Here is a 26,760-nt window from a genome sequence, read left to right as displayed (position 1 = left end):
GGACGGCGTTCTTGAGATGTACTGGACCTACCAAGAAATAGTGTATAAGGTTTTTAAGGACGGCATTCTTGACATGTACTGTACCTACCAAGAAATAATGTATAAGGTTGTTTAAGGACGGCGTTCTTGACATGTACTGGAACTTTGACGAAGAAATAGTGTATAAGGTTGTTTAAGGACAGTGTTCTTGACATGTACTGGAATCCGATGATAATGGGTTACAAACAACTCCATTCAGTTTTAAGATTAATCATATAATAAACTCTTTATTCAAAATAATATTACAAAGATTTCTCTCAGAAATAAAACCAGTGTATAAATAAATACAAATTGGAGAGATGCATAATTTCTAAAACAATAACAAATTCAATTTAGCTGAAAAATGCTTAAAATGCATTAATTTACTGATTTATCATTTATGATATTAGCCAGACTGTAAAATCAAATGTTTTCATAGTTTTGTGGTCTTCTTCAAAAACACTAGTTAGCGGGGACAAAAATCTGTGGATGAAGATTATCTTCATGTAAGTACTTCAAACCTTTTAATAAATTGACCAAATTGATAAATTGAAATTCATGTACCAAGATCACCCACTAAATAAGCGAAAGTAAAACCCCAATGATAATGGTTTTACAGTTCAAGGTATTGTACCTTAAGCTTTCTCTATACTGTATTTAAAGATTTACATTTCAAATAATTCTGATCAGATTCTAACATAAAGATATATCTGTATTTCCTAAATCAAATATAATTTGACCTTAGCTTCATGTAGACCTTACAACTTACTTCTAATTTTATAAGTGTATGAAAAGCTGGTCTTAGAAAAGTTTTTACAGATCAAAGCCTGAGCAAACACCCGGAATAGCTTTTATGAATACAAGTCCCTTGTGTTCTTGTTATCAATCAGAAGTTATCAGTACGAAAAGTCAGAGTAGTTATAACACAGCCATAAAGTCTGTAAGGTATTGCTGCTGAAGCTGGGGCAGCATCACTCTCTGTAATCTGTTACACTGTTAAGTTGTACCTCGTCGCCCATGGTAACCCATCATGCTTTATTGTTGTATTGTGCGAGCATCTTCTTGATTTCACCAATAGCCAAGCCCGGGTTGAGTCCCTGTCAAAAACAAGAAAATCTTCATCAATCACTAATCACCATAAATGTTTCAAATATTTTTTTCACTCTTTAAATTTAATAAATCAGTATTATTTAGTAGTTAAATTAAACATAGAATTTTAAATATTGTATAAATTCAAGTAAGAAATCTGAAAATATCTACCAAATTATACAACCAACAAGTGCAATCAATGATTGCGAAAGCTCACTGGTGGCAGCAATTACACTATGCATTCATTTTTTATGTATGTATACGCATGTCATTTTGAAATTGTAAGTCACATAATATCGCTCCTAGACCTCTAATGGATGTATAAACCAAATAAGAAGGGTGTGGACATACAAGCTTTTCAAAACTAACCCCCAAAATCTTTAAAGTGAGTTTTTGTGTCAAAAAAGTAAGTCCACTAAATAGCAAAATTCAAAAATGCCAATTTGTTTTCTGCATGATTTGCCATAACATCACTCCTAGACCTCTAATGAATGTATAAACCAATTTAGAAGGGCACGAGGTGTATACTTTTTTACTTACAAGCTTTCCAAAAACTTACTCCAAAAACTTTAAAGTGGGTTTTTGTGCCAAAAAAGTTAAGGCCACAAAATGGTAAAATGCGAAAAAATCACAATTTTTTTCTGCATAATTTTGCCATAACATCACTCCTAGACCTCTAATGAATGTATAAACCAATTTAGAAGGGCATGAGGTGTATACTTTTGGACTTACAAGCTTTCCAAAAACTTACTCCAAAAACTTTAAAAGTTTTGGGGTGTACGCCGACGCCGATGCGGACGCCGGGGTGACAGCATTAGCTCTCGGTTACTCGTAACCGGTGAGCTAAAAATTATACACTCAAAAGGGTCTTAGGATGCCTTATCATGTGCTGTGTATGAGTTCTATACACGGGGACTTGGTACGAATTCTCAACCCAAAATTCTTATACATGTATCATAATATCAAATTCCTGTGATTCTAGGCTGCTGCAAGTTTTCTGCAAGTTTCTTTTCAGAAAATTCTTAATCTGATTAAAGTCTGATAAAGCTCCACAGAGAAAAAGTCATAACTTCATCTGACTAAATTCCCATAGAAATCCAGAGAGAAATAGTCTTAACTTCATCTGACTAAATTTCCATGAAGCCCCACAGAGAAATAGTCTTAATTCATCTGACTAAATTTCCATGAAGCCCCACAGAGAAATAGTCTTAATTCATCTGACTAAATATCCATGAAGCCCCACAGAGAAATAGTCTTAACTTCATCTGACTAAATTTCCATGAAGCCCCACAGAGAAATAGTCTTAATTCATCTGACTAAATATCCATGAAGCCCCACAGAGAAATAGTCTAAACTTCATCTGAGTTAATTCCTAAAAGGGTCCGGAGAGAAATTGCTATAATATGATCTGAGTAAATTCTGCTGATAATGGACAGAAAATTGTCTGCTAGATATGAGAGAGTATGTAACATGTTTTACCTTAGGACAGGTCTTGGTACAATTCATAATGGTATGACAGCGATACACAGAGAAGGAATCCTCCATCATCTTTAGTCGTTCCTGTCGAAACTCATCCCGGGAGTCAATCATCCACCTTAAACATACAAGTCCAGCGTGGTGACCTTCCAAGGAAATCCGAGACTTTGATAATACATTATGTAATAGGGTATATCAAGAAATAAGGATAAAAAAAATAAACATGATAATGATATCCTCCTAAATGATATTTATTTAATGATAAATAATGAGATGGCCTATCTACACGTACATTGAACTGAATTGAAGCTATAAACAGAGTTAACTTTACATAACAATGATATATTTACATAACAATGATATATTTACATAATAATATCTTTACACAAAAATGATATATTTACATAATATCTTTACAAAACAATGATATATTTACATAACAATGATATCTTTACATAACAATGATAACTTTACATAACAATGATATCTTTACATAACAATGATATCTTTACATAACATAATATTGTTTCATTATGATAATGATGCAATAACGATATCTTCAAAATAGTGTTAACTACTACAATACTGTACTGATAATCAACTGCCGTTGGGAAGAATAACCTGAAAGAAAGCAGCTATAAGCGGTATAACTTATCACCATTTTTAAGACCAAGCATACATCTAAGTTACTATGTCCTAATTAGTTCCACTGACTGTGTCGAAGGCAGAGACACAGAGCATGAAGTGGGATGGGAAGATGGCTTGTTAAAATACCAGTCAAACGGATCAACAGATGGAAGGATAAACAATGAAAAGTAAACACTAATAAGTTGAAGCCCCCACACATTTATGTTAAAAGACAAAATTAACAACAGGTCCGAGGTACTTATCAGAGATAGGTACAATATATACCTGTAGGTCTACATCAACACGTCAGGTCCGAGGTACTTATCAGAGATAGGTACAATATATACCTGTAGGCCTACATCAACACGACAGGTCCGAGGTACTTATCAGAGATAGGTACAATATATACCTGTATGTCTACATCAACACGACAGGTCCGAAGTACTTATCAGAGAGAGGTACAATATATACCTGTAGGTCTACATCAACACGACAGGTCCGAGGTACTTATCAGAGATAGGTACAATATATACCTGTAGGTCTACATCAACACGACAGGTCCGAGGTACTTATCAGAGAGATAGGTACAATATATACCTGTATGTCTACATCAACACGACAGGTCCGAAGTACTTATCAGAGAGAGGTACAATATATACCTGTAGGTCTACATCAACACGACAGGTCCGAGGTACTTATCAGAGATAGGTACAATATATACCTGTAGGTCTACATCAACACTGCGGGTCCGAGGTACTTATCAGAGATAGGTACAATACGTACCTGTAGGTCTACATCAACACGACTGGTCCGAGGTACTTATCAGAGATAGGTACAATATATACCTGTATGTCTACATCAACACGACAGGTCCGAAGTACTTATCAGAGAGAGGTACAATATATACCTGTAGGTCTACATCAACACGACAGGTCCGAGGTACTTATCAGAGAGATAGGTACAATATATACCTGTAGGTCTACATCAACACGACTGGTCCGAGGTACTTATCAGAGATAGTTACAATATATACCTGTAGGCCTACATCAACACGACAGGTCCGAGGTACTTATCAGAGATAGGTACAATATATACCTGTAGGCCTACATCAACACGACAGGTCCGAGGTACTTATCAGAGATAGGTACAATATATACCTGTAGGCCTACATCAACACGACAGGTCCGAGGTACTTATCAGAGATAGGTACAATATATACCTGTGGGTCTACATCAACACGACAGGTCTGAGGTACTTATCAGAGATAGGTACAATATATACCTGTGGGTCTACATCAACATGACAGGTCCGAGGTACTTATCAGAGATAGGTACAATATATACCTGTAGGCCTGCATCAACACTGCGGGTCCGAGGTACTTATCAGAGTTCCACCAGTAGCTTGGACAAGAGGTACTGCAGCAGGCACATAGAATACACTCATATAAACCATCCTGAATGAAAAACAAGTCATGATCATAGTTTTTTTATCAATGTTACTCTCCACCTTTTCCAAATACCTCTTAACTGTAACAAGAGGTTGTGAAGATTGCTAACAGAACAGTCATTTAATTCAATATGTTGTCTTTTCATTATGAAAATAGAATAGAACTTAAACATCTTGTTCTTTCAACAATATTTTTTTATTTTTAAAGATTAAGTTGAATTTCAACTTTCAATTTACTCTCACAATCCTATCTTCTTAAATTTTGATTTTTTTAGTATTTGTTTATCGGGCTGGTTGAGTGAACAGTCCTGGATGTTTTTAGAGGGGATCTCCTTGTAGTAGCTGGTGGCTACCACACTGAAAACATACGGGAAGCCCATCACACTCTTTATTTCAGAGCAATTTGAGTAGTGTATAATAGCACTTCCACAAGGAAACAACCATGTTAGCACAGGCCCATCTAGATCTGTATCGAGGGGTTGACATTAACTTAATCGCCTTGACAGACTGCTGGGCTGTCAATGGTGAAACAGGTACCCCTCCAAGGGATTTGTGTGTAGGTCCCTAAAATACAATTTCCTGCTGTCTAACTCATTCTTTTCAGGTTTTATATAAACAGTTTTGAATGAAAACTATTGAAGTAAACAAAGAAAAAATTTAGCTGGACATTATACATTTGACTGAAAATGCTGGCAGCCCACAGGGCTGCTGGTCTGGACATTCTAGCAGCCCAACATGCCTCAGGAAGCCCAGGGCTGCCAGGCTACTGTTAGTGTCCATATCTGGGTATCTCAACTTTCCGAGGAACACAAATCATCACATAGAACGAGTGTCAAACCACTCACCTCGAATCTTCATCGGAGGTTACATACCCGACCCTATAACCCACTCACCTCGAATCTTCACCGGAGGTTACATACTCGACCCTATAACCCACTGAGCTGTCAAACCACTCACCTCGAATCTTCATCGGAGGTTACATACTCGACCCTATAACCCACCCACCTCGAATCTTCATCGGAGGTTACATACCCGACCCTATAACCCACTCACCTCAAATCTTCACCGGAGGTTACATACCCGACCCTATAACCCACCCACCTCGAATCTTCATCGGAGGTTACATACCCGACCCTATACCCCACTCACCTCGAATCTTCACCGGAGGTTACATACCCGTCCCTATAACCCACTCACCTCGAATCTTCACCGGAGGTTACATACCCGTCCCTATAACCCACTCACCTCGAATCTTCACCGGAGGTTACATACTCGACCCTATAACCCACTGAGCTGTCGAACCACTCACCTCGAATCTTCACCGGAGGTTACATACCCGACCCTATAACCCACTCACCTCGAATCTTCACCGGAGGTTACATACTCGACCCTATAACCCACCCACCTCGAATCTTCATCGGAGGTTACATACCCGTCCCTATAACCCACTCACCTCGAATCTTCACCGGAGGTTACATACTCGACCCTATAACCCACTCACCTCGAATCTTCACCGGAGGTTACATACCCGGCCTTATAACCCACTCACCTCGAATCTTCACCGGAGGTTACATACCCGGCCCTATAACCCACTCACCTCGAATCTTCATCGGAGGTTACATACTCGACCCTATAACCCACTCACCTCGAATCTTCATCGGAGGTTACATACCCGTCCCTATAACCCACTCACCTCGAATCTTCATCGGAGGTTACATACCCGACCCTATAACCCACCCACCTCGAATCTTCACCGGAGGTTACATACTCAACCCTATACCCCACTCACCTCGAATCTTCACCGGAGGTTACATACCCGACCCTATAACCCACTGAGCTGTCGAACCACTCACCTCGAATCTTCACCGGAGGTTACATACTCGACCCTATAACCCACCCACCTCGAATCTTCACCGGAGGTTACATACCCGTCCCTATAACCCACTCACCTCGAATCTTCACCGGAGGTTACATACCCGTCCCTATAACCCACTCACCTCGAATCTTCACCGGAGGTTACATACTCGTCCCTATAACCCACTCACCTCGAATCTTCACCGGAGGTTACATACCCGACCCTATAACCCACTCACCTCGAATCTTCATCGGAGGTTACATACCCGTCCCTATAACCCACTCACCTCGAATCTTCACCGGAGGTTACATACCCGACCCTATAACCCACTCACCTCGAATCTTCACCGGAGGTTACATACCCGTCCCTATAACCCACCCACCTCGAATCTTCATCGGAGGTTACATACCCGACCCTATAACCCACCCACCTCGAATCTTCACCGGAGGTTACATACCCGTCCCTATAACCCACTCACCTCGAATCTTCATCGGAGGTTACATACCCGACCCTATAACCCACTCACCTCGAATCTTCACCGGAGGTTACATACCCGTCCCTATAACCCACTCACCTCGAATCTTCATCGGAGGTTACATACTCGACCCTATAACCCACTCACCTCGAATCTTCACCGGAGGTTACATACCCGTCCCTATAACCCACTCACCTCGAATCTTCACCGGAGGTTACATACCCGTCCCTATAACCCACTCACCTCGAATCTTCACCGGAGGTTACATACTCGACCCTATAACCCACTCACCTCGAATCTTCACCGGAGGTTACATACTCGACCCTATAACCCACCCACCTCGAATCTTCACCGGAGGTTACATACCCGACCCTATAACCCACCCACCTCGAATCTTCACCGGAGGTTACATACCCGACCCTATAACCCACCCACCTCGAATCTTCACCGAAGGTTACATACTCGACCCTATAACCCACCCACCTCGAATCTTCACTGGAGGTTACATACCCGACCCTATAACCCACCCACCTCGAATCTTCACCGGAGGTTACATACCCGACCCTATAACCCACTCACCTCGAATCTTCACCGGAGGTTACATACCCGTCCCTATAACCCACTCACCTCGAATCTTCATCGGAGGTTACATACCCGTCCCTATAACCCACTCACCTCGATTCTTCACCGGAGGTTACATACCCGTCCCTATAACCCACTCACCTCGAATCTTCACCGGAGGTTACATACCCGTCCCTATAACTCACTCACCTCGAATCTTCACCGGAGGTTACATACTCGACCCTATAACCCACTGAGCTGTTGCAGCCCCCTGGCAGATTAACAGTAGATAATTCACAGGACGTACATGTTTCATTCATCAATCAGTAGATTTGACTCATAAAAGAGGCACACTAGGCCTGTATCACTCACCTGATTTGACATATACATGTATAATTTTCAAATGTTTTCAAGCGAAAACATGAATGAAATCACTCAAAATGTAATACTTTACAATTTTCATTGCGAAAAAAGTCAAACTGCCAAAATATCTAAACCATGAATCAAAAATATTTGTCACCAAATTATTTTAACCTTGAGACACAAAATGAGTATCCAGTCATTATTTGTGATAAAGAGTCAAACTTCATTATCTCAACCTCAGAAGACTTAATGGCTCCGAGTAAAAATTCAGTTCTGACAGTAATATTTCCATTTAAGATGTTTCTGATAATCTGGAATACTCCGAATATCTCATGTTTTTACATGGCCCTAATGACTTCGAGATAACAATAGGCTTGACTTACAACATTGCCTCGTTTGTCGGAATACTGACCAATTTCGCTCTGTCTTTGACAGACTGTAGATTCTGTTCCTGTCCTATCTTGCTCTCGTCCGACTCTATACTCTTCTGTTTCAAGTATGGCTCTATGGCCCGGTATTGGGCATAGAAATTACTCATGTCCTGAAATAAATAAATAATTAGTATGTCTTGTTTTTCTAAAAGACTGCACCATTCAACATAATTCATATCTGTAAATAATTATTTGTATCATGTATAAATTATAAAAGATATAACAATAATCATTTGTATCATGTATAAATAATAAATGATATAGAGGATATCTAACAGTGTCTTCAGTAATACCAAATATATTTCACGAGTGGGGCTAATATTTTGATATTTTTCACGAGTGCGCAGCGGTATCAAGTAGGATGTAGACGGTCACCTGTATGTACGGTATCAAGTAGGATGTAGACTGTCACCTGTATGTATGGTATCAAGTAGGATGTAGACTGTCACCTGTACGTACGGTATCAAGTAGGATGTAGACTGTCACCCGTACCAAGTACGTACGGTATCAAGTAGGATGTAGACTGTCACCTGTACGTACGGTATCAAGTAGGATGTAGACTGTCACCTGTACCAAGTACGTACCGTATCAAGTAAGATGTAGACTGTCACCTGTACGTACGGTATCAAGTAGGATGTAGACTGTCACCTGTACGTAAGGTATCAAGTAGGATGTAGACTGTCACCTGTACGTACAGTATCAAGTAGGATGTAGACTGTCACCTGTACGTACGGTATCAAGTAGGATGTAGACTGTCACCTGTACGTACAGTATCAAGTAGGATGTAGACTGTCACCTGTATGTACGGTATCAAGTAAGATGTAGACTGTCACCTGTATGTACGGTATCAAGTAGGATGTAGACTGTCACCTGTATGTACGGTATCAAGTAGGATGTAGACTGTCACCTGTATGTACGGTATCAAGTAGGATGTAGACTGTCACCTGTATGTACGGTATCAAGTAGGATGTAGACTGTCACCTGTACGTACGGTATCAAGTAGGATGTAGACTGTCACCTGTACCAAGTACGTACGGTATCAAGTAGGATGTAGACTGTCACCTGTACCAAGTACGTAAGGTATCAAGTAGGATGTAGACTGTCACCTGTACGTACGGTATCAAGTAGGATGTAGACTGTCACCTGTATGTACGGTATCAAGTAGGATGTAGACTGTCACCTGTACGTACGGTATCAAGTAGGATGTAGACTGTCACCTGTACGTACGGTATCAAGTAGGATGTAGACTGTCACCTGTACGTACGGTATCAAGTAGGATGTAGACTGTCACCTGTACGTACGGTATCAAGTAGGATGTAGACTGTCACCTGTACGTACGGTATCAAGTAGGATGTAGACTGTCACCTGTACGTACGGTATCAAGTAGGATGTAGACTGTCACCTGTACGTACGGTATCAAGTAGGATGTAGACTGTCACCTGTACCAAGTACGTACGGTATCAAGTAGGATGTAGACTGTCACCTGTACCAAGTACGTACTGTATCAAGTAGGATGTAGACTGTCACCTGTACGTACGGTATCAAGTAGGATGTAGACTGTCACCTGTATGTACGGTATCAAGCAGGATGTAGACTGTCACCTGTACCAAGTACGTACCGTATCAAGTAGGATGTTGACTGTCACCTGTACATACAGTATCGAGTAGGATGTAGACTGTCACCTGATATAGAATTCTCCAGTCCTTATCTGATGACATAACCACAATCTATCGATCCTCCCAAGATTTTTTCCTTTGGATATTGTCAGTGTCATTTAATCGTTTTTCTCTTTTTGTAGCATACCTTTTACTCTAATGAAACAGCTGTATGATGTCCCTAACATCGCTGACGAGTCATAGATGGACCAAACAGCTCTATGATGTCCCTAACATCGCTGACGAGTCCTAGAAGGACTCAACCACCTGTATGTTGTCCCTAACGTCAATAACAAGTTCTAGAAGGATGAAACAGCCGTATGATGTCCCTAACATCACTGACGAGCCCTCCAAGGACAAAACAGCTGTATGATGTCCATAACATCATTGACAAGCCCTCCAAGGACAAAACAGCTGTATGATGTCCCTAACATCACTGACGAGTCCTCCAACGATGAAACTGCTGTATGATGTCCATAACATAATTGACAAGCCCTAGATTAAGTGCATCAAGTGATTCCATTCCGAACAATTCTCATTTCCTTGTTTGCTTGAAACATAAAGTTGGAAGAAGATTGGAAGAACAAAAGCCTTCCTTGACAAACTGTTGCTAAGTGATGACGCTGTTACCTTGGTAACATATAAACTTACCGGTACAAGATCCTTCACCACATACATGTGAGGCAGCGGGTAGACCTTCAGGGCTTTGCTCGTGTTTGCATCAATTTTACTACAACAGAACAATCACAATTGGTGCTAGAATGCTCCTGCTTAAATGCAAGATTTTTACGGACGATGTACGTATATGCGGAATTTTTTTTTTTTTGTAAATTAAGACATTTCCAATTATACTAATTTAGATTATTCTATTTATAAGTGTAACTTTGGTGAACTGAACTAGAATTTTTCTGAAAAAAAAATATAACTCCCCTTCTCAATTTCAAGCTAGGTGGGTTTTTTTTTCAATTTATCTTTGACCTTAAGCTATAGATCTAGGCCCAGACAAGAAATAATTGTAAATTTCAAATTCATTTGACCTTGAATTCTTAGATGAATTTTTTCTCTGGAAAAGATTTCCAAAGGACAATTTTCCTACAGTTATTGACCTAATTTTACAAAGTTCAAGTTCAGCATTCCTCATGTCAATTTTGATTGTCTTCTGACATTCTTTTTCCCTAATTTTGACACTTTTTAGAAAAGTAGGTCACAGTAACATTATCTAGAAAAAAAATCAGGATTCAACCTGTATGAATATAAGATATAAATGTTCATTGTTCAGTGGCAGGTTTTTTAAAGTAGGTCACAGACATCTAATTTTATAAAATTAAAGTTCAGCATCTATTGGTCTTCCAGATGTCAATTTTAATTGTTCGGTGGTAATGATTACTGAATCAGTTATTTTGGATCATGTTGTGCCGATAGAATTAATGAACAGAACTGAAATGACCATCGTGATATTGATGAACTCACCACAAGCACGCTAGTGTGTTGACCCCTCCGATGTTCATGGAGCATGAGCCGCAGATACCTTCCCTACACGACCTTCGGAAGGTCAATGTTGGATCGATCTCATTCTTGATCTTAATCAAGGCATCAAGCACCATGGGACCACATCTAAAAAGAATGTTTAAAAAAAATAATTAAAAAGACTTTTTTTTCTCTCACATATTTGTCATAGGCTAAATGGCATTTAATCCCTCCAATATCAGTGCTCAAAGTGACACCTATTTTAGTAGCCTTAAATTCACCATTGGTAACCAGTTATTATTATTTTAGTGGCCTTAAATTCACCACTGGTGACCAGTTATTGACCTATAAGGCGCCTGCATGTGCAATATGGTTATATTAATCTTTCAAATGTTGAAATCAATGCTACAAGTTACAACGAAGTCTGCGATTGTAAAATTTACAGAGAGTTGTTACACTGATCTACAGAGAATTTTTTTCTTTAATTCAAAACAACTATATAGGCCAGGCAACTTTTCCAACTGGCGCCTAGATTTTATGACCTGGTAGCAAAATAGACCACCTGGTAAAAATATCCACTTTGAGTCTGCCCTGGAGTATAACAATCTAATATTAAGGGGCATCTAAACAGCAAATCCAGCCAAAACAGTGATATTCTACAAGGCTATACATCCCTACAAGGGTGCAATTTAATAAAAGTAACTTGATAAAATTTTGATATGTATCATGTCAAACTGTGGGCCTTGCTGTTGACATTTAATTTGTTTAGTAGTTTGTGAATTTCAACAAAACATGAGAAAAATGCATGTTTCAGGGGGACATAATTAACTCATTTGTATCGTATCTATTGTGCAAAACAGTTGTCGTTTTGCTCACAAGGGTCTAAAGCACAAAATAGGAGTATTGGTTTGACTAGATTGGACTTTATGATATGTATTTACAGTGATTTTATTAAGACCCTGAAATGCAAATGGCAGTTGTGAATAATATCACTCAATTATGGCATATAAGAAGGTATTTCAAGCGTCAAAAAACGCTCATATTAGATACTATAGAGAACTCTAGACATGGCAGGAAGACTGTTTTTAGGGGAAAATATTCATCCGTTGAGTTTGGGGCAAAAGATATATATTTCTGAAAAAAGGCCCAAAATTAACCAGTTTGACAATTTGTCTTAACAAGAGCTGTTGGAGAACAGCATAGCTCGTCTCGCAAATGTTTGTCAATAAATAATTAAAATATATTAATTGGAATGGTTTCTCAAATTGCATTAATAATATTTGAATTGTTTACTTGATCAGATTATGTTTTGTGAATTCATGCAATTTTGAAATGTATTAATCCAAGAGGGACTCTATTGCCAATTATCAGCACCCTAGTACAATCATAAAGTAATGTATTAATACCTTTCAACACTTGAACCAAAAACTTAACGAAAAAATTTTCCAAGTCCAAAATTTTACAAAAATCTGTTGGTTTTTTTTTCCAAAAAATCTTTTAGTTTAACTCCGGCAGGGGATAGTTTGACCCCCACAGGGAGCATATTACCATAAATTACTATGCCTTCCAACACTTGCACCAAAAATTTAACATTTGGAAAACCAACGCCGAAGCCGGAGTGACAACATAAGCTCTCACTCTTCTTCAAAGAGACGAGCTTAAAAGGTCATTCTTACTATAATCAGATGTCTTAAAGGTATGATATAGGAGCAATTTTAATGGCTGAAATGCCTCCCTTTATGTCATATTTTGTGTAATATCATCCACAGCCGCCATTTGCATTTCAAGGTCAAAACAAAATAAGTGTTTGTACCTACATACAGTAAAATCCGGTCAAACAAATGCTCCTACCCTGTGCTATAGACACTTGTGAGCATGACAACTGGGCTGTTTTTCAGGTTTGGTTATTTTTGTGACTTAGAATTATTCCATGCTACAACTTACCACAAAGTTACACTATAGAAGAAATTGTTAGCATCTACACTAAATTATTTGTGATTTTAAGACACTACATGTCCAAACAAACATTTTGGTATATTACATGACTATTTTTGTGCAAATTTAAAGATATTTTTTCGTGTTTGAAATTCAACATTATTCTGCTATATAGATGACCCTTAAGATGTATTAAACGACCAAAACTTCATCTTAAAACAAATTACAGCTCTATTAAAATGAAACACAAATTGTAGAAGCTCATTAGGGCCAGGGGACACAGTACCAAGACAATTTTCATGATGGAGAGTTAATTGCTTGGGCCTGTTATTTCTTTTTTTAAACAGATAACTTACTTGTTGAGGTCGACTTTGTACTCTGCCAGTTTGGGCTTGTCTCCAGCCTTGTCTGGATCCTACAATGAAAAAGTATGATAAACCGTTAACGATGAACCATATATTGTAGTAGTTGGTGGCTACCTCACAAAAAAATATAACAAGGGCAATCAATGATTGTGAAGCTCACCTGCAGAAGCAAAATCACATTATGCACTCATTTTGTTATGTTTGTATAAGTATGTCATTTTAAAATAGTATGCCACATAACATTTGGAAGTTATGGGCTGATGAATGCCAACTGGACAAAGGCAAATTTAATGTATGCCACATAACATCACTGCTAGACCTCTAATGGAGGATGTATAAACCAAATAAGTCCGCAATTTGACATAACACACATATATATATAGCTGTTTAAGTAGAAAACTACAAATTTAATCTGTGATTAATTTGTCCAATATACTGCTGACCGATCTAGATCTGTTATGCCATCTCAATTTTCTTTATAATTATATTAAAACCAAATGCAAAACAATTTGATTGTAAACAGCTAAAAACCAGTAACCTGGGACTCCTTCATACATACCCATCTGTATATTTTGAATGTCTTGTACCTAGGTTCCTCTTGAGTTGCTGCTGCGGCTGCTGTTTGAGCACATCTAGTCTATAGATAGAAAATAAATGCAGGAGAAGTCAGATTTTACCTAAATTTGGCAATGATTAGTAAAACGGAGTTAACATTAACAGCAGTATGCTTGGTCGTGTGCATGCATGTTCAAATGTCAATCATTGACAAATGTAAGTATTGGATATTTTGATCAGTTTCTGTTTGGTGCCGTATTTTATGTCAGTCCTAATAAAATAGAAAATGGATATCGACATTATTGTATGCAATGTTTTACCACCAACATTTAAGTTAAATATATTTCTACCACAATACCCCGTGTTATTCAACTCTCACACCATCAGTTATTCATTACAGCTGTTGGTTAACAATCTGTTTATACCACATGTACACGTGGTATAAACTCTGTACAAATTTTGATGGCTAACACGGTGAACTTTGACCCAATGCAAGCTGCAATTGTTATTGACGTCATATCACCAGGTCCCGGACGTCACCGGTACACTTTATTTGCATACGCGAAATTATACTTGGCCACGTTTCCCTTTGATTCAAGCCGATATTATTGTGGTAGAAACAGGTCACACGACTCGAAATTGTTGGATATGGAATTTATTTCACACTCGTAAGTTATTTTTTAAAAGTTGCAAAAAACACTCGCTAAAGCTTGTGTCTTTTGTAACTTTTAAAAAATAACTTACTCGTGTGAAATAAATTCCATATCCAACAACCACTCATTGTGTAACCTCTATTTACGCCATGCTCTTTATCTATATTTTTTTTTATTCTACAACAATTAACATTGCAATTGCAAAACAAGTTGTATTAATCACTGATCCTTGATCGAAGCATGCAAGGGGTCTTATATATATATCTATGGGAGGAAACAGGAGTACCCAGGGAAACCCAACTTGGTCGACGGGCATATGCATGGTAACCCCAAACCTTTTCACATATATCCGATCAGGGAATCAAACACGAGGATGCCTAGCTAGGTGAAAGACTAGTGTACCTCTGTGTAACCCGACCACCATGGATGCTAAATACATGTCATGACAAATAATACAGATCCCCTCAAATTAAATGTACCCGCTGAATTATCAGCAGTTAATTATGGTCAGTCCTGAGATCTTCCTCAAGTTATTCTCATGCTTATAACGATAAGTATGATAAAAATCTGTTTAAAAAGTCGCTAGAGTGAGTCATGACAAAATGTAGTCTTGATTAATTTCAGTGACTTTGTCCTCGGCCTTAAGCTTAGTACCTTTAATTGTGACTTCCTTCGAGGTTATCTCATATATACTTAACAAATGAATGTAGCTGACTGAACTCCTAGTTACTTTCATCTTGACATGCTATATCTCATATAATTATACCGATGAATGTAGCTGACTGAACTCCTAGTTATTTTCCTCTTGACATGATTAAAAAGTTTATCTCCTGAAGCAGAGATCTTCTGTCCTGTAAGACAGAAGTGCCTTTGTTTTCGAAGAAGCTTTTGTAAGAAGCTGTCTGATTGGTTTGGTAAAATAGGTCATCCAACCAGATAGCTCCTTGCAATTACAGAGGAGCCCACTTATTTGCATATCGGTTATTTGAATATCCCGCTTATTTGCATAAAATTCTCAGGTCCCGATTTTTTTCTTCATCTTTGTATTTTAATCCCGTGTATTTGCATCGACTAAAACACCGACTCCCGCTTATATGCATATAAAAATTCCAAAAAATCGAAAAAATTTAATTGATTTTAGGGTATTTTTGTGATTTTCCCGTAATAAAAGTTTTATGAAAAGTGTTTTTAACTTACATATTGATTCGACACGATGTACAACGTTATCTAATCATTGGTTCCCACTTCGTCAAAACAGGTTATGTTCGATGCATCGATATCGACATTTAGTTATTATCCAGACCATATCAGTAGCATTGTGAAGAAGAATTACTGAATAAAATATTGATATGTACATGTCTCATCTTTTGATTAGATTTGTTTATTTATTATAGCATCGATCCAAACCTGTGTTCTGTGCACTTGAACACTCGCTGAGGCAGGTTGCGATCGCCATGATTGTTTACTAGGCGCGTTGCATTGTGGGGGCATATGTGTAAGGAACGACAACTCTTTGTGTGTGTGCGCCATTTTCCAAAACAAACCCAAACGACAATGCACATCTCACGGTCATTTAAGACAGTCTATAGCTCAAGCAGTTCATCATCTATGATCAAACAACTAATATACTCATAGCAGGAACAAAACACATCTCAAGACGATAATGAATGTTTATTGAAACGATCACATTGTACATCGTAGTGCCAACCCACGCGTGTATGATCGATTTCGGACCCACAGACTCGGAGTGACAAGTAGTAAACGATGAAGTACAAATGTATATGCAAATATTTGTACATTTACAAAGAATAACAACCCATTTATTTCGTATTTACTCTTATATTTTAAATAATTTTTTTTTTAAATATGTTTTTAATGCAAATAACGTAAACAATCATATAGCGCCCGTTTTGAGTACCTACCTGACGATCTACATAGTGTATAAGAGGGGCCAAAACCTAACTCCGCCTATACGAATACTCCGGTTATTTGCATATTTTGTCATGGAAAAAGGGCTATGCAAATAAGCGGGTTGCTCTGTACTATAATTTGAAATCAAAGGCACTTCCATCTCTCAGAACAGATGATCTCTGCTTCGGAAATATACGGAGATAAACTTATGTCTAATGTCTTTTACCAGTAAATACGTATGGCTATATGTTTGGGACGTTTTATACCTAAAGGTTAGTTGGGAATGTTTAAGCGATGAATTTAACTACAAAACACAACAAAATGTGATAAATATCTAACTTTCTAATTTTTTCCGAGGGTTTTGGAACGATTTTCCGAGGATCTGGAATGGGAGCTGATCATGACTACCCTTCTGAATATAGTACATATCACATATGAAGGATAATTTTAACTCTGGTGTTATTGACCAGACAAAAGTGTCTATACATATATACTGTATATATGCATGGAGAAGGTTAATAATATTGAACGTATACGTACTGACTGTAAACTAAAGAAGCAATATTGAATGAATAATAGCTCATGCATCATAACACTGGTTTAAATTAATGTCAAATGTTTACCATTTCAACTCTTATGTATATTGCATACTTTCAGAATCTGGCATTTATGTATTGGTAAAATGTATCTGGTATCAAAAGATACCTGAAAATTTAACTTAAATTTTAAGTGATTCAACTTTCATCTATGCACTTATGATTTCTATAAGTATGCTGAATTAGCTTGGTATCTGTTACACTTTTGTTTCAGAAATTTATATAATTAGTTACTGATCTGAAGCAAAAGAGAAAAGATATACACATAGATGTTTAAAGCTCAAGAATAGATCTGAAAAAAAAGAGATTATACAAGAATTGATTATTCTTTTTCTGTGGGGTATATACATACATTTATTTGATTATTAAATATTGTAGGCAATCAATTTTATTTATTATATTATTGAAGATGAAACTTAGAACTATAACTACCAGTGAAAGAATTATGAAAAAATCTTAATTTATAAAAAAAAGTATGGTGTTGGGTTGCACTTTTGTCAAAAATGAAAAAAACGTAAAATCTAAATGTCTAATTTCTGCAACTTCAATGCCTCATAACTTTTTTATTGATTGAGATAAATTGAAAATTCAAACAGCTTTTAAGTTCAAATAGATACATCTTTCAATCTGAGTATTGGATTCTGAGCTATCATTATCAGAAAAAAATGTGATAGCATTGCTAATTTCATAACACAACGATATCCATTTAAACCGAATTTTCAAAGAAAATAAGTATATCCTTTTACGATATCTTATGCGTTCGAATAACGCACAGGGGCATGTCTAGTTTTATATTTTAAAAATAAAAATACCTATATATATTGGTATTTCTGACTATTTTTTTTTTAAGTTAAAACTAGATGCCCCTGTGAATAACGTGTTACACAACCTGATTTATGTTTGTCGACCAACATGACCAAGGTCATAAATAAATTTCTTCCGTTTCCAAAAACGAATAGTCGTAAGCTTTTAATAAAGTTAGCAACACGAGATGACCTTGTTTCTAATGTCCGACCACTAAAATAATATGGAGTTATTACCTGACATAGTTGAGCCAGAGCCTTTCTTGCCGGTGCGAGTTTCGTTATCGCTGTTGTGGCCATTTTCCGTATTTATGTAAGTTGGCACATGCGTGAAATACACTTCCTGTCGCAACCACGGTAGCTTCCTGTGTTTACCTCGCAATATGGCGGTGCAACTATGACCTGAGAGGTTTAGATATTTTTATGCAGCAACGCTACGCAGGTATAAACGTCGTAATAATGTAGAATGCCAATGATAATTTGTAGATTTTAGCGATAATGTTCCCTGATCGTCCTTCATGGAAAGAACTTGGTATCGCGTATTTGGCACATGATTTATATCTGATATCATGTTAGAACTTGCAGTCGTACGTAACAGTTTATGTTTTGAAAAAAAAATGAGCTGTGTATTTTATTTTACAGCCGTTTCTGAAAACCTGATAAGGGAACTACGTTTTTTCTTAATTTTCCGATGCTTTATGTCAATGTAGACGCACTATTCATTATTCAATGGTACTCTGCATTCCTGAGGTACATTTTTGTATATTGAAAACTATTTGAAATTATCTCCCTTGAACTATATAAACCTGAGTCTGGTTATGTTGCAGGGTGAAAAGTAAGGCACTTTTACATGTAACCCTGGTAAAGACTAGCCGCAATGTACAGCTCGTCTAGAGAGATCTTCTCTTTAGCTTGATCGGTTAAGCGAAGACTAGTAAGCCAGAGGTCCTGGGTTTGATCCCTAGCAGAGGCAGTGATTTAAATTTAATTAATCATATGCTCTGTTAGAGGCGCCTATGTAGGGACGCAGGAATGATATTCATTGCTGCATGTGAAAGCATTGCTGTTACCCCTGGGAAACTTGATGACGAGTTCCTCCCTGAAGGTGGGGTATATAACCCTGGTAAATACTAGCAACAAATATACCGCTTGGCTAGAGAGATCTTCTCTTTAGCTCATGATCAATCAATTGAGCGTAAGACTAGTAAGCCAGAGGTGGCAGTGATTTAAATTTAATTAATCATGCACTTTAAGCCTCTGTTACACATATTTTACAGACAATCACTGTAATTTTGTTTGTGAATTTTGTTTAGGTTGTATAATCCATATACGGTATATATACAGATTATACTGTTACTTCCCCTGCGGTAATTGTCTATGACATCATCTATTTGTGATGTCATAATGTAACTTAGCAAGAATAAACGAATCGCCTAAAGATGGCCAGCAAGGCCTGAAAACGTTAGCGAAAATGCCGTTTTGATTTCATTATTTCTACTATTTACACAATACACAACGTCCTTTAAAGTTTTCATATATACAGATGTATATACTATTGAGTGTTGTAATAATTAGTGGTCCTTTAATATGTGTAAAGAGTACATGTAAATTGAAAATGCATTTGTTTGTAGTTTGTTTTGATGTTGCTATATATATAGCTTCATAACATTAAATAACCAAAGTCTATATGATATCACAGGCATTCTAACAGTAAATCGAGAATATAAAAAAAGATAAAGGTATTAGTGTGTTGGCATATTAGTGTTAGGAATGGCCTTAAATATCATGATTGATCATCACAATTTCTTAGATAATTAATGATCAATTATTGCTCCTGAAATTTGCCAGGCTACTATATAGTCCAACCACTCTCATAGGAAATTAAAATTAATCATAGAGCCCAGAGTTGAAATAACTTGAGTGATTATTTAATCAGAACAATTAACACTTAGCAATATAGTTCATATTCAATTGTATTTTAATACTGTTAATTAACTATTGCATTTTTTCATATTATACAGATTTCACATTGAACCAGTTGAACGATCTACAAGCCCATCATGGCCACTCATTTTGCTTGTCAGCCTACAGAACCTCTGGCTCATAGATACCCTCTGGTGCAGAAGGTGGAAAAAACACATGGAGCTGTGTCCAGTTATGAAGTTTTAAATTTAGAAGATAAAATTTATACAAGATTTCCTCCGCCGGGTTGGGACACCTCACAGAGTTCTGAAGAATCTATCCCTCTCTGCCAGGCACCAGCGCCATGGAACGGAAGGGGAAATTTGATTGGTCCTGATCCAGCTCTTTGCGTCTCTCCTGACAAAAGTTCATCCTTGCCAAAAGAATTACACAAGAAACCAATGTACCCCGTCCCAAAGCAACATGAACAACAACATTTGACTGGCCCAGATCCAGACTTATGTATAACTCCAGAAAAAGAATTAGGAGGGATTCAAAGGAGTAATTTAAAACATGATAGTGTGGATTATTTAAAAGCCAGATGCCAGCATAGGGTCAGATTTGAGTTAGAAAACAGCCTTAGTGATTCAGATAAGGAAAATATGAATGAAAGTATAGGAAAAACCAGTGGATCTGGCAAAACGTATAGACCGTCAGTTTACAGTGAAAGTGATGCAATTGGTAGCAGTGTTTCAAACGTAACTCATGACTCTTCTGGTAAACCTAAACAATATTCCATTAGACAGGAGAATCAACAGACTGTCTATGTGCCGATATCAACAAACTCAGAAAAATTGCCTCTAACAGATAAAAGCTCTGACACTCAATATTCTGTCTTACCAATGGTTTTACCTGAAGGAGATGATTGTATTGGTAAAGAAATTGTTGTGAAAACATCTAAACCAGCAAAAAAGAATTCAAAAAATATTTTAAGTGAAAATTCCAAACCAACATTAGCTAGTACTAGTCAAAATTCAAAACAGACTGTCATCGTTCCAGAGGCTAAAACTATTACTTCATTACCTAAGAGGAAAGTACGGGTAACGAGAGAATCCAAAGATGATCTGATGTCGAATGAATACAAGTTTCCATTTTCTGAAGAAAGTGAGGCAGTTTCGGAGTATGAGCATGTTTTTACAAGACCAGAGTATAACAGTACTCTGAGAATGAGAACAGAATTGGAACATATCCGCGCAAGTGAGGTAGATGTTCGGCGGGCGCTCGAACGTAAGCTCAAGACATCAAACAAGAAACAGACGGAAATCAGGGAAAAGGTTAGATTGAAAAAGAAATATGTACACGTATTTACATTGGATATATTCATAGTTATTTACATCAGCTAGATATATACATACATGTATATGTACATAGTTATTTACATCAGCTAGATATATATACATGTATACGTACATAGTTATTTACATCAGCTAGATATATACATGTATACGTACATAGTTATTTACATCAGCTAGATATATACATGTATACGTACATAGTTATTTACATCAGCTAGATATATACATGTATACGTACATAGTTATTTACATCAGGCAATTACATTGGATATTCATATTTTTTTTACATCAGATTTTATACATATATATTACTCGAAATATTTCCATACATAAATGTATATATGTGTGTGTATTTTGTAAAAAGTTTACAAGACCAAATTCTTAAATTCATTAAGAATTTAGAATAGAAAATTGACAATTATATCACAATTTCATAATTTTCGATGTCATTCATCACTGGTTAAACAAAAATTGCACATAAATTGCCAAAACCCAACTCCGCCTATGAGCTAATTATACGAATACTCCGGTTATTTGCATATTTTGTCATGGAAAAAGGGCTATGCAGTGATCAATCTTCGATTATTTTTCATGGGTCCTTTTCAATTGTATTACCAAAACCAGTGGGTCCCACAGTGATAAAAGTACCCATTTAAGAAAATTTAATGGGTCCTTTCAAAAAATTATGAGTACAGGATGCAGGATGTGCATGTAGATTTATCGCTGCTATGCAAATAAGCGGGTTGCTCTGTATGTGTATACAATTATACACCCTACATATATATATATATATATAGTATATATATCTGATTTCTTTTAATACCAGGCCGCATCTCGGGTGAATCAAGTTGAGGAGGAGTTTGCAGGTCTTGTATCTCTACACATTCCTGTAGACAACCTGTGCTCTCAAGCAGAGAAGGATAGGACAAGCAGAGTTAAGGCGAGTCCAGCCTTCAAACCACAGGTAGATATATGGTGGACATTATCGGGGATAAGCCGAAGATCTTTTTATCAAGCTAAAATTATTGAATATTATTAATTATTTTGGAAGAATTGGAAGTTAATGTTTGGTCTGGTTCAATTCTCAGATAACATGTATTCAACCCCAGGGTCTGACCCACAATCACTTGTATTTAACCCCGGGGTCAGGTCCCCAGATCACATGTATATAGCCCCGGGGTCAGGTCACCAGATCACATGTATATAACCCCGGGGTCAGGTCCCCAGATCACATGTATATAACCCCGGGGTCAGGTCACCAGATCACATGTATATAACCCCGGGGTCAGGTCACCAGATCACATGTATATAACCCCGGGGTCAGGTCACCAGATCACATGTATATAACCCCGGGGTCAGGTCACCAGATCACATGTATATAACCCCGGGGTCAGGTCACCAGATCACATGTATATAGCCCCGGGGTCAGGTCACCAGATCACATGTATATAACCCCGGGGTCAGGTCACCAGATCACATGTATATAACCCCGGGGTCAGGTCACCAGATCACATGTATATAACCCCGGGGTCAGGTCACCAGATCACATGTATATAACCCCGGGGTCAGGTCACCAGATCACATGTATATAGCCCCGGGGTCAGGTCACCAGATCACATGTATATAACCCCGGGGTCAGGTCACCAGATCACATGTATATAGCCCCGGGGTCAGGTCACCAGATCACATGTATTTAACCCTGGGGTCAGGTCACCAGATCATATTTATCTAACCTCAGGGTCAGGATGAGGATGGACTCAATACCAAAACCTCCCTAATCTAGCGGTCTAAAGTGGTACTAGAGCATATAGTCGTGTATTATTATCCCTTTACCAAGCCACTATTAGGGAATGCAGAAGTGTGGATGGGTTCATAATCAGATGGAAGTCTTTAGCCAGATGAAGGAAGTATTATGTATACAAGTGTAGTGTCATCATATGTTGGTGTGAAGTTTTGGTCTTTGCTACAAGATCTAGATTTTTTTTTATCAGAACTTTTGAAGGGCACATTGAAAATAAAAAGTGAATCAGTAAATATGATGTATATATATGTAGTTACCATAACTTTTGTCTTTTGTGTATCATGTTGTTTCCAGAGCGATCTGTGGAGATGGTCTGCTATAAATCCCTCACATTTTTACGGTTATAAGCAAGCAGAAATAATCACTAATTAAAATCCTTTGCAATCGATTATATGAAAGTAACACATTTGGGTGGTGACCAAGCCCTAGGTTAATGATATAGGAATCTTGTAGTGTCCGTGACTCTTATATATGATGATCATATAGCATCAGCTTTGGTAAGATCATGTATTTGCGAATATATCTGAAGAGGTAAATTCGCAAAATACAGTATTTGCGAAATGTAAATGATTTACAGTATTACATACTTGAAAGGTTTTCTTGTCTGGAGAATTTTAAATTCTCCGGAGATCTTTCCCTATTCAGTCTTTTGACTTCTTAAACATTCTATTATGCCCCCACTACGTCCCGTACCGTTCCGTCCTGTCGGCATCCCGTTCCGATAAAATGTAACTACGTAGCTAATTTCAGGAACTGCTAACGTAATCCTCACCAAACTTGTTTCTGGGTATCATGTGGCAGCGGGGGCATTTATGTCCTAAAGACGTTTTCTAATTCTGATAAAACTTACAAATAAAATTAAATCAATAGTGATTTAATGCTGTATATTTAAAATAAGAAAGTTCAGGTGATAAGTACTAGTGCTATTGTATATTTTAGGTATGCAAGGACAGAAAGGAACCCGATCTGATGGAGCTCTTCATTCCCGATCTCCAAAAGCAGTATCCAGAGTTATCTGTCCCTGGTTTGGCAGTACCAACAGAATCGTTGTCGACAGCATCGCAACACAGTGCTTTTGATCTATACCGACACAATAGGGTTTGGGATAGGACCAGTAACTTTAGAGGAGGCAGCAAGTAATCGACATCTGACAATTCTTACGGCCTTATTTGTGTCCCGACTAATGGTCAACTACCGTGAAGTGCGTTATATTAAATGGTATTAACATTAAACCTATATCGTTTTCGAGAACGTCTACTTTTAGCTATAGGAAAACTACGAAAAGTAGATACAGGTACATTGAAAATTAAAACTAATAAAAAAAAAAAAAATCGGCATTAATTTTCATATTTTATATGAAATCTATAATACTTGCTTTTTTGAAACCCTTAAAAATGCCAAAACTTAAAAGCATAGAAAAAATCCATTTTTCCTCTGAAAGTGAGTTTTTCTGATGGTATGAAATGCCAAATGTCAATGTATTTTCAGGAAGCTTTATAAATACATGAAATCAAAGTGAGGTGTATAAATGTATATACAACGTGTATATAGTATTTGGTCACATCGTAATTTTACTACTATGTATATTTCATGCATTATGACAAAATTGTCGTCATTCCGTCCAAGCTTCGGCCAAGAATACAGCAAAGAGTGTAGGAAATGTGAATTTAACAATGGAACTGCAGTTGTATTTATAGTCATTTCAGGTGGTAGAGCTTTACAAGATGTCTGCCTCGAAAGCTTTGTCATTTATGCCATTGTAAATTCCATACCTTACCATATTTATGTGAAGGATATAAGCCTCGAAAATAATTCTGTGTATTTATTTTCACATTTATTTCTATTACTGATCTATGTTTCCCATTGTATAGAAAAATTCGGTGCTCGTCCTAAAGCTTACATTTAGCTGACCAATACGTTACCTGTAGCCATCAAGCAAGGGCCGGTTTTTTTATGCGGACAAACCAGTTTGTCAGTTTTTAAATCTAATATTTCATACATGTATCTTGACAGACCTGCAAATGTTAATACAGGCCTTGGAAGTCTTTTCCAAGGCTCGTCTGAAAACAATATAAAATCGCCAGATTCGTCTTTATTTCATAACACCGAACTAACTGGACTAGATTTAACTGGACTAACCTTTTGGACCGCAAAAATGAAAAAGGCCCAAGTTACCTGTAGGTGTCCGCCTGGAATGTTACACTATTATCTCCTTAACACTTTACGGATAACTGAACAACAGATTGTATCTTTAGGAAGGAATTTTACACATTGTTATATCCTTAAGCTTAACGCTTCGTTGATGACTCAACCATACATTGGTCAAAGTTATTTCTTAAAAAAAAAAATCAAAATTGTTTTCTGTATCTTCCACCACAAGATAACACCTGTCAAAATGATGTTGTTTATTTTGCAGTTAAGTGTTAAATACTTTTATTTTCATGGTCTTTTCATTCAGTCCTCACCAGAATTCTTCTAAATGTAATATTTTCATGGTCTTTTCATTCAATTCTCGCCAGAATTCTTCTGAATGTAATATTTTCATGGTCTTTTCATTCAGTCCTCACCAGAATTCTTCTGAATGTAATATTTTCATGGTCTTTTCATTCAATCCTCGCCAGCATTCTTCTGAATGTAAAATTTTCATGGTCTTTTCATTCAATCCTCGCCAGAATTCTTCTGAATGTAATATTTTCATGGTCTTTTCATTCAATCCTCACCAGAATTCTTCTGAATGAAATATTTTCATGGTCTTTTCATTCAATTCTCGCCAGAATTCTTCTGAATGTAATATTTTCATGGTCTTTTCATTCAATCCTCACCAGAATTCTTCTGAATGAAATATTTTCATGGTCTTTTCATTCAATCCTCGCCAGAATTCTTCTGAATGAAATGCATTTGTGTTACTGTTGATTTGGCTAGTCAAAGACTGCAACAACTCGCGCTCTATATGATTAGATAACTGTAGAAGATATCTACTCGGTTGAACTGTATTATATATCAGCAACTTAAGTTATGAATAGAGAGAAGTAGAAAGTATTCAAAATGTATATTTGTGTATGGACTAAAATGATATTAAAATTATATTTATATTTCATTTGATGGTTTTCTTTTATTTTGACGTAGAAAACAAATCACACAACAACATAACATGATGGAAAAACATTTTAAAACACTTAAAAACAATGAGACTGACCCGAAGCGATGGTGTTGTGTCCATCGTCGTGTAACATCAACTGTTTAAATTTCCAGTGAGATTGATATGAAACTTGTCAGATGATCCAGAGATACTGAACAAGATTTTTTTTTTCAGCAGGTCTGAAATCCAAGATAGCCATCTTGGACACCATCTTCAAAAACCACACTGTCAACTTCTTCCCAAGCTCCATTGGTGTTGTTAAGTTGAAATGTGGCCAGGGAA

The 26,760-nt window shown here is 37.2% G+C and overlaps 2 protein-coding genes across 2 annotated transcripts; one reads left to right on the top strand and one right to left on the bottom strand.

Moving 5' to 3' along the window:
• Positions 1-248: 248 nt before the first annotated feature.
• On the bottom strand, positions 249-18,620 carry LOC117344618 (succinate dehydrogenase [ubiquinone] iron-sulfur subunit, mitochondrial-like). The gene is made up of 9 exons (XM_033907436.1): positions 18,519-18,620; positions 14,323-14,400; positions 13,755-13,813; positions 11,467-11,610; positions 10,648-10,726; positions 8,323-8,451; positions 4,554-4,663; positions 2,587-2,701; positions 249-1,115 (listed from the first exon to the last, which is right to left on the bottom strand). The coding sequence occupies exons 1-9, from the start codon at positions 18,579-18,581 to the stop codon at positions 1,047-1,049; spliced, it is 846 nt and encodes a 281-aa protein (XP_033763327.1). The 5' UTR covers positions 18,582-18,620; the 3' UTR covers positions 249-1,046.
• Positions 18,621-18,636: 16 nt separating this feature from the next.
• LOC117344617 lies at positions 18,637-26,436 on the top strand. The gene is made up of 4 exons (XM_033907435.1): positions 18,637-18,723; positions 20,303-21,517; positions 22,365-22,502; positions 24,279-26,436. Exons 2-4 carry the CDS (start codon positions 20,342-20,344, stop codon positions 24,477-24,479), a joined length of 1,515 nt encoding a protein of 504 aa, XP_033763326.1. The 5' UTR covers positions 18,637-18,723; positions 20,303-20,341; the 3' UTR covers positions 24,480-26,436.
• Positions 26,437-26,760: the final 324 nt, after the last annotated feature.

This window comes from Pecten maximus, chromosome 16, assembly GCF_902652985.1.
Source record: "Pecten maximus chromosome 16, xPecMax1.1, whole genome shotgun sequence".
In the NCBI taxonomy this organism is placed as follows: Eukaryota; Metazoa; Mollusca; class Bivalvia; order Pectinida; family Pectinidae; genus Pecten; species Pecten maximus.
This window is presented reverse-complemented; position numbering and strand designations above follow the sequence as displayed.